Consider the following 8,541-nt stretch of genomic DNA (forward strand, 5'->3'; position numbering starts at 1 on the left):
ATATTTCATTGAGAAACATTTCATCACTTTTATTACATTTCCTATTTCTCGCTATTGGCTCGGAACTCTCTTTGGAGCCAAACTGTCGTTCCAACTTTGTGTTAACTCAACGACTGCCACTAGTCTAGAAAATATTTGTAGTAGTTGTTTTTTTAAACTCTCAACTTCTTTTATCAAACCTGGTCAAATGTCAGTGATCTGGTGATCTTTCTTGTTGGTAAACAACGACATCTCCGCTCAGTAGTTATGTCATTTGTTTAAGCTGAGTGTACACTTAAATGGAAACAAATTGCAGTTTAGTTCTATAAATCGAAATACATATTAAATATCGATCTGTGACAATTTAATGGTTATATATATATGCATTAATAACTATACCTTTTGTCAAAAATGATTACATTTCAGTGTGTGTTCCTGTGAAGTAGAGGTATTGTACAATACTCTCATATTTATTAGGAGAAAAATACATGCATGAACAGTTTCCTAGCTTTAAAAAAAAAACCAGAGCATGTGATCTTTAGAAGATAATTTTAAGACTGAATATGAATATATGTAAAATACCATTATTGGAATGAGTGAATCCACTGCATTTATTTGATCCTTTCCTCTATCATGATGGGGAAACTGAAACGGCATCATCATACTGAAAAAAATGTTGACTTTTCCACCACTTGCTGCAAGTTTATCTTTTAACTGAGTCATGGATAACCTTTTGTATAAACTATAAACTGTTTGTTTGTCATCTTAACGAAAAACTTCTAAGATGATTAATGCAATTCATTCATTCATACTTTTTAAAACTATCTAAAGCTTTTTAAAATCTTGTACATCAGCGTTGTAGAATACAGCCATATAATACGCGATATAACATAAATAAATAAATATTAAGACATTTTGACCTCTTCAGACAACTGTTGAGGATCTTCTTTCGTGGCAGATGACCTTTGCTGCTGTGTGCCGAGTGTGAGGGTCGCGAAGGAGCTGCAAACCCAGTCTACGCTGGCTGTCTGTCCTCAAGGCAAACAGGTACTCGTCTGTCCGTTTTGTGATGGGTTTGTCTGCGGGGCCTTGACCTTTGCAGTGGGACGCCGCTTCCTAAACTCAAGAGTAAAACGCGGGTGAACCCGTCAATAGGGTCCTAGCTTTAGGAACTGTTTCACCTTTTACACAGTCGCCCCAACTACGTCAGGACTGATACTGAGGAGCTGGACATGCTGCCAGGTTTGGTCTTTGTACTGTCACTTGAAGAAAACAACATCTTTATGAGGGTAATGAATGAAAGCATTTGGCCTTGAGGCCTCACTTAACAAGTTTGTTTTGTGTTGACCACAGGATTTCTGATACCAACAATTTTCTTTTACAATGTTTTCTTGCGTCCTTCCTACAAAATTAAATGACGATATTGCGTAGAAAAAAATGGTAATACATTAATGAGAATAAAACTACTACTAAACGACTTGAATAACCAAATAAATACATTTTAATGTAAAGTAATTGCAAACTTCTTAACTACAGTGGTCCATAAATGCAGTCGTTAAAAGACACAATAGAATGAATGAGTTTATTTCAAGAAATATTTTGTGTATGATACATATTACTCTCAGTGAACCACAGCAAATATCAACTATATAAAACGTTTCTTTATACATTATATACACAAATGCATTCAAATGATTGTCTCTTTTTAAGTTGTTCTCCATCAGTGCCGATTATTCCAGTAACAATCAACGTCTATTGCATTTTGCTCTCACTACTCTTATTCAAGATGTGCAAAAAACCTTTCATTTTAAGAAGTCTGTCCAGGCCACAGTGTTGGCTCTAGTGGGATGTCAGAAATGAAGGTTCAGCTCTCTGTAGCTGTCAGCGGACTGCCGGGGCTCTGCTGTCCTTCTGCTCGCTGGACAGACGGGGGTCTCTTGGGCACTTTGGGGATCTCTGTAAAGACCACGGATCTGCCGTCAGGACATAGCAGGACGCTGGAGTCTGCTTCACACTTGGTGGTTCTGTTTGGCCAAAGAGCCTCAGAGGGGCTGGGTCTTATGCCAAGACCGGCGGGGGAGACAATCTCTGCATTCACCGCTGAAGCCTGACTCATCTTTATCAGCATGTCCAGAGACTGCTTACGAGTTTCCAGCGATGCCCTCATGGCCTCTCTCTCCCTTTCATCTTCTTGCTCGTTTTTGTCCTCCTCGGTCTCCTCCTCGTCCTCCGTCTCCGTCATGTTATCTCTCAGGCTGCTCTCCTCCGTGACCGACGGCTCTCTCTTAAACGAAAGATCGAGAGGGCCGTCGCTTTGGCGGGTCGTCTGCTCTAGAGCTTGGTGGATATGCGAAAGTTCGTTGCGTATTTTACTCAGGTGTTCCCAAAGGTGGTGCTGAGCGGGCAGATCTTCCTTCTCCAAGTGAGAGATCTTGCACTCGGCCTCCTGGTACTCCTGCAAAGCCTTGGAGAGATCACTGAGAAGAGCGACTACTGATTCCGAGGCTCCTTCTCCCACGGACCGGACTGCAGCCGAGTCCTGGTTGCTCTGCCCTGCCGTACTTGGAGTGGAGGGTTCACTTTTAGGACTGGCCTGCAAGATTCCGAGCGTCTTCAACTGAGAATCCTGTAAACTGAAGAAGAAATAACTTTAGAGAATTCATATATTTGTCCCTCTATAGTTATGAAACGAAACATATATTCTTACCTGTTGGGATTGCGTTTCTCAGGTAGGTAGTTCACACTAGAGGCTCCCTGGATGTTCTTAAGGATGTCCAAAGTGAATCCAATATTTGGGATCTTCTCTGAAGGCACATCTTGTTTTCCCATCGGGGCACCTGTTCTTTTGAGACCTGAGCTTGATTTACTGTCCTTGGGTGGTTTCTCCTCCAGCCTGAAGATTTGTTCTGGAGGATCGGCCTGAGGTGACGCCCACCCTGCCTGGGAACCACCGGGTCTGAGAGCGGGCACCTTCCACAGATTCACTTTGGGTTGGAATCCAGACATGGGATGACTTTCCATATTGCTCGCGGGTGCCTTGCTTGTTTTAGCGTCGTTCAGATTGGCGGCCGGTCCGAACGTGTGCTCGCACAGAAACGGGTAATAGAACCTCGGAGGCATGAGGGTTCTATCGGAGTGGCTGTGGGAGGTCGGGTGCATCAGCTGCGCAGCAGATGCCAGGAAGGGAAACTGCGCGAGCTGCGCGTTGGTCTGAGCGCCGACACCAGAAGCCGCTCCGGGAATGCCTGAATTCATGTAGGAAAATATGCCGGGGCTGATGGGATAACCCACCCCGAGCAGTGACAGGTTGAGACTAGTGGGGTCCTGGTAGTCCACCACACTAGCTGGCGGAGGGTAGCAGGGTATGGAACTGTTGACTCTGGACGGAGCACTGTCGGCTCTGGTCTTGGTGTGACTGGAGGCCAGTAACCTCCACTGCTCCGACAGAAGCCCCGGCGCTGTGAGACAAGTCTTTGAGAATTTATACTGCTTGAGCTGGGCCTCCACCTCCACGCTACGAGCTCGCAGGAGCTGGTCCTCCAGCGAGAGCATGTCAGCCATCAGCAGCTCGGACTGCTGTTTAGACTTCTTCTTGCCGCCCTCGGCCCCTTCCTCTCTGCCGCCCCCGGATCTCACCCTGGTCTTCTCCGCTTGATCCCCCTGTTTTCCCAGGGCCTCGTCCTCCGCTCCCTGCTCATCTTGGTCCTCTCTTTCCCCCTCTTCACTCCTTCTCTGTTCGCTCTGTGTCACCTGCTCGTCCTTCCTGGTCGGATGGAGGGCCCCTCCTTGCTGGAAGGGCCGCAGCTGCTCCGGATGCAGGAGGTTCCCCTTCTTATAAGGCCAGTCCGACTCGATCAGCAGCGACAGGGAGTTTTTACACAGGCTGTATTTCATGTGATTGTACAGGTGCGACTTCTCCATGCAGGTGAACGGGCACTGGAAGCACTTGTAGTTGTAGGGTTTCCCCCAGGGTCGCGGGATGTAGTGCGGCTTTTTGGGCTTGCGCTCCTTGTGTTTGCTGACCGACATGACTTTGCAGGCGTCGTCCTTGGACATGGTTTTAAAAGAGCGATGAGAAAACAAGCCGAAAAACGTTTAGATTTTTCTCATTTCGACGGCGAGACGAAGCCACAAGACCTAAAAAAAAAAAGAAAGTGAAAACATTCAGTTTTTATTCTTTACATTTTCGTTTCAAATGACGCTTAAATTAAATATGGTTCCACGGGCCGCCCACGTCACCGTGCATCCACTCCACCTGCCACTGCTCGTTAGTTTCAGGCACGAGCTCAGGCTCGGGGCCCGATGTCGCAGGGGACCCCAGCACCTGTGCGAAGTCATCGCAGTGCTTCGGTTTGGGGGGCCACCACCTCGAAGGCGGGCTTAGGGCACAGTGCGATCGGGCTAGAGAGGGCGACGAGAGGGGACCGCAGGGAGGAAAAGGTGGGGGTTTGGATGCCTGGTTCCTAATGAGAGCCTGGCGTCATGCCTATGGGGCGTCATTAGGAGCCAGGACTGGGATCTGGGTCAGGACTCTGTGCTTAGCTTAATTGCTCTTATATCAATATGTTTTCATTAGGACGAGATATTCCTTAAGATGAAACGGGTTGATAAATATGAATAACAAAAGTCTAATCTTATTTTTGACGGACCATGCAATGGTCAAGGTTTTGAATCCTATGACCAGATGAATCCTGTCTGAGAAATAATGAGTGGAACTATTACTCAATATTTCAATAATTGACTGAAGAGTGTCCTGAATATTTGAAACTTAACTTTCCATTTTAATACATTCACTAAATGTTCCTCCAATTTTTTTTTAAATTCTTTCTTTATTTCTACTCAAAGACGCGCCACAGGCTGACGCCTACGGTCCTAGAAGATGAGAGGATTGTGTTCTCTATAAAACACTCAGCTGACAGGCATTTGATTTTCTCGCTTTTCTCGGGCCCTCGAAACATTCTAGTCGGTACCAGCCACATACAATAGATGTTGGAGTCGAGCCGGAGCAACCTTAAGCGACCCGTAAACGTGGCGCTGCAAGTGGACTTCTAGAACAGTCCCGTTAGTGACCGACCATTTCATCGACAGACTTGTCCGCCCCGAGGCGCTGACCAGAGCACAAGCTCATAATGGAGCCTAACAGCCGCCGTTACGAGCCAATCAATAAAAAACATTTTTTAACTGAACGTTTTCCTTCTCTATAGCTGCCATTGCGATCCCCCGGTCGCGGCGCCAAACCACTTTGCCCCCCCGCCCCACCGATATATCCCAACCCTGCGGTCTTGTTTTAAGCTTTCAGGGCAGATGATCAAACATTGGTCAACCACTTGAACCTGTACGTTTGCAGCTACCGACACAATAAAAGCTTTGATTGGTTCCCTGTAAACACATCAACTGACATGCCTTAGATGTTAAATAGTTCCCACTATTTCATTTTAAAGTATATGAACCTGTTAAAAAAACAAAAGTTACCTGAAATGCGCTGAGATTTGTTTTGTCTTGGTGCTGAAGCGTAAAACCTGAGGAACAAAACAATTTGTTAAATATGACATCATCTAAATCATTTAAATACTATTGCTGTTACATTTTGAAATTGAGAATTTTGTAACTACATCATTTAGTAAATATGTAATTTAAATGTAAGTTAATTTAATTTACTGCATTTGTTGTTTATTTGGCTAATGTAAACAACATTAAAAACACATTCTAAATCTGCATCCATGCAGTTTGTCTCTTCCTGTAAATATTATCACTAAATAAACAACAAATATTCTTGTGGTTTAAAATGTATTATAATATATATATATATAAATTATACGTGAAGTTTAGGTAAGCACTTCACAAGCATCACATTTTAAAGGCCTATTTTTGGCTGTTGAAATTGTACGGTCAACAATAATAATCTGCCGCCGATGAATAAAAATAAAACTAAAAATGTAATGATTCGTACCTCGTGAGTGTCCCGGCTGTCACTCCTCTGCAGCAGCACTGAGGGCTGGCGTCCCGCTCAAATGAGAGCGCAGGAGCGAGTGTGCAGATATATATTGACTAGGAGCATTGCCCAGAGGCACTACAATACAGCCCCCCCCACCCTCTTCTTTCCCCTTTGCCCCCACTCTACCGAAGATGCAATGAAACAACTTACAACATTTTGGCAAAAGGTTACTGATGATGGCAGCCGAGAGGAAAAGTGACATTTAGGTTGAATTATGAATAGTTTGACGATGCCACTGCAAGACACATTTTAGTTTTTAGCTAAACAAGAACTCAGTGTGGTTGATTCAGTACTGATAAGATTAGATCTTTTATTTTTTCCTGTTTTTGCAAAATTATAAAATAAAAGGTAATTTTTTTTACAGGCAAAATTTGATCCCAATTCCCTTATTTTAAAACCTATAAATGATATAAAATATATGTGACGGAGAATCTCCTGTAGCTCCTCAATATGTGAATAATCATCTTGAGCATTGAGAAATGTTAGAGACAAATCAAATGTTGTTTTGCCTATTTGTAAAATAATTGTCTGAATTATGATTCCTTCCTAAAATTTAACCTTGAATGAGTTAAAAAAAAAAAAGCAGATTTAAAATCCCTTATAAAACATTTTTGCAGGAACATTGAATGTAAAATTGAAAAAATTAAACTGTTCCTAATAAATTCATTATTTACTATTTATCATATTTAAGAAGATTTAAACAAATGAACACGTACTTATGATGATAATTACAATAAGAATCATGCTCATAATAAAACATGTGCTTTTCACGTTAAATATATCAGGGAAAAAATCAAAAGAACAATAAAAAAATCCCCTAAACAAGACAATTGAAAACATTGTGATTGATATCAATCGGACTATATGGCCCATCTTTAACCTGAACACTGAGCAAACTGAATAATTGTTACAGCATGTAAAAATTCAATATTCAGATATTTTTTGTCTTTTTGGGGCATATTAAATTTGTAAATTATAAATTGAAAGTATTTATTTTTTAAATGTTGAGAGAATATAAATCAAAATTATACATTTAATTTTCTATTTTAACATCATCAGAAAATCACGCTTTTTTCTCGGTGATTTAAAGATCGGCTTGTTGACTTGTTCTGTATCTATTTTCAACAACAAAAACACATATTTATTAACCTTTCGTTTAAGGTATCTTTACATTATACAGTCATTTTTTTGTTATTAGCTTTTTCTGCATGAATACAATTACTTAGCGTAGTGAGACTTTTGACTTCAGACTACTTTTCTCCTCCACCTCTTCTGTTTACCACCTTCCACTTATTGCTTCCTTCCGTCCGCTCTCTTCGCCCATGGCGGCCTGCAGGTCAACTACAGCACCCTGGTTTCTGCCCCCCCGCCCCCCTGCTCGGTGGGGAGCGTACCAGTGAGACCCCTTGGAGAAATGTCAAGCCGCCGTGTGCTGGGCCGGTCGCGAGCCATCAGGTCCGCTGTCAGACGGACGCGGTCAGATGGAGAGTGACAGGCCTCTCCATCGAGCCTAACCATCTGTAGCAAACGTGACAGCAGGGGAAAGAGGACGTCTGGTAAATCAGGAGGAATGACAGGACCACTGTGACATGGACTACGAGGGGGACGAGACTAACCGAGGGAGAGAGAAAGAGAGAGACTCCTCACATGCGGGGGATGATGGGTCTACATGTTTCTGTGTGTTACACACTCCTTTCTCTAAACTACACAGACAGTTGGAGAGTGGAAGTCATGTCAACATGACGTCCTATAATAACAAGTCTATTGTTTTCCATGACACTTTCAATATACTGACCAATGAATGTATAACAGATGACAGCATATCTTCTATCAATCAGATCAGTCTTCTGAGCGTAGGTTTCTTGTGCTGAAGTCCATCTGATCATAGTCCAGGTAATGTGAAGTTTTTGTCTCAAACTTCTCTTTATCACCTCTCTTGTGCTTTTATATACAGACAATTAAAATGTTAAGTTCTTTATTTAAATGTCAAATATGATCTTCAAATTTTACAGACAATATTTCTTTATATTTTCCTTATAAATGGTTAAATTTAAGTACATTATTACATCAGCATTTGAACCAAAAAAGCAATATATAGGTAAGTAAGTAAGTGATATATATTTATACAGCGCTTTTCTATACCAGGGTCACAAAGTGCTTAAACAATCAAAAAAATATATACAGAAAAGATTAAGATAACACAGAGAAAAACACGTGTCCCAGAAAATCAGGGAAAAGTCTGCACGAATGAGAAAGTCTTTAGATGTTTCTTGAAGAAGTCAGTATAAACGTTTTGGATTTTTCTTTTTTATCAGAATATAAGTTATATATGTATTACATTTTTCATTTTCAATTGACCAAAAATGACAGATGTGAAAGTGAGACCTACTGCAACCGTTAGGGTTAGGGTTAGGGTTAGTGATTTTAATCTCTGGACAGCTACTCTTTAGAAAATGTTATTTAGTTTAACGTATTCATTCATTTTCATCGATGCTTCGTTGATCCGTGTTGAAGTTGAATATCTGACATTTTATTTCTCTGCTGTCTTAAGTGAAGTGTTCGATCCG

The 8,541-nt window shown here is 41.9% G+C and overlaps 1 protein-coding gene across 1 annotated transcript; it reads right to left on the reverse strand.

Moving 5' to 3' along the window:
- Nucleotides 1–1,843: 1,843 nt before the first annotated feature.
- Nucleotides 1,844–4,035, reverse strand: prr35 (proline rich 35). Its single transcript, XM_087793366.1, has 2 exons — nucleotides 2,687–4,035; nucleotides 1,844–2,612 (listed from the first exon to the last, which is right to left on the reverse strand). Exons 1-2 carry the CDS (start codon nucleotides 4,033–4,035, stop codon nucleotides 1,844–1,846), a joined length of 2,118 nt encoding a protein of 705 aa, XP_087649492.1.
- Nucleotides 4,036–8,541: the final 4,506 nt, after the last annotated feature.

Source organism: Callionymus lyra, chromosome 6, assembly GCF_982586985.1.
Source record: "Callionymus lyra chromosome 6, fCalLyr1.hap1.1, whole genome shotgun sequence".
Lineage (NCBI taxonomy): Eukaryota > Metazoa > Chordata > Actinopteri > Syngnathiformes > Callionymidae > Callionymus > Callionymus lyra.

Excerpts from the sequence above, each read along its gene's own strand:
- prr35 (XM_087793366.1), bottom strand. The coding sequence starts at position 4,035 with ATGTCCAAGGACGACGCCTGCAAAGTCATGTCGGTCAGCAAACACAAG. Across the intron at positions 2,613-2,686 it reads GAGAAACGCAATCCCAACAG|TTTACAGGATTCTCAGTTGA; the intron begins GTAAGAATATAT and ends TTTCTTCTTCAG.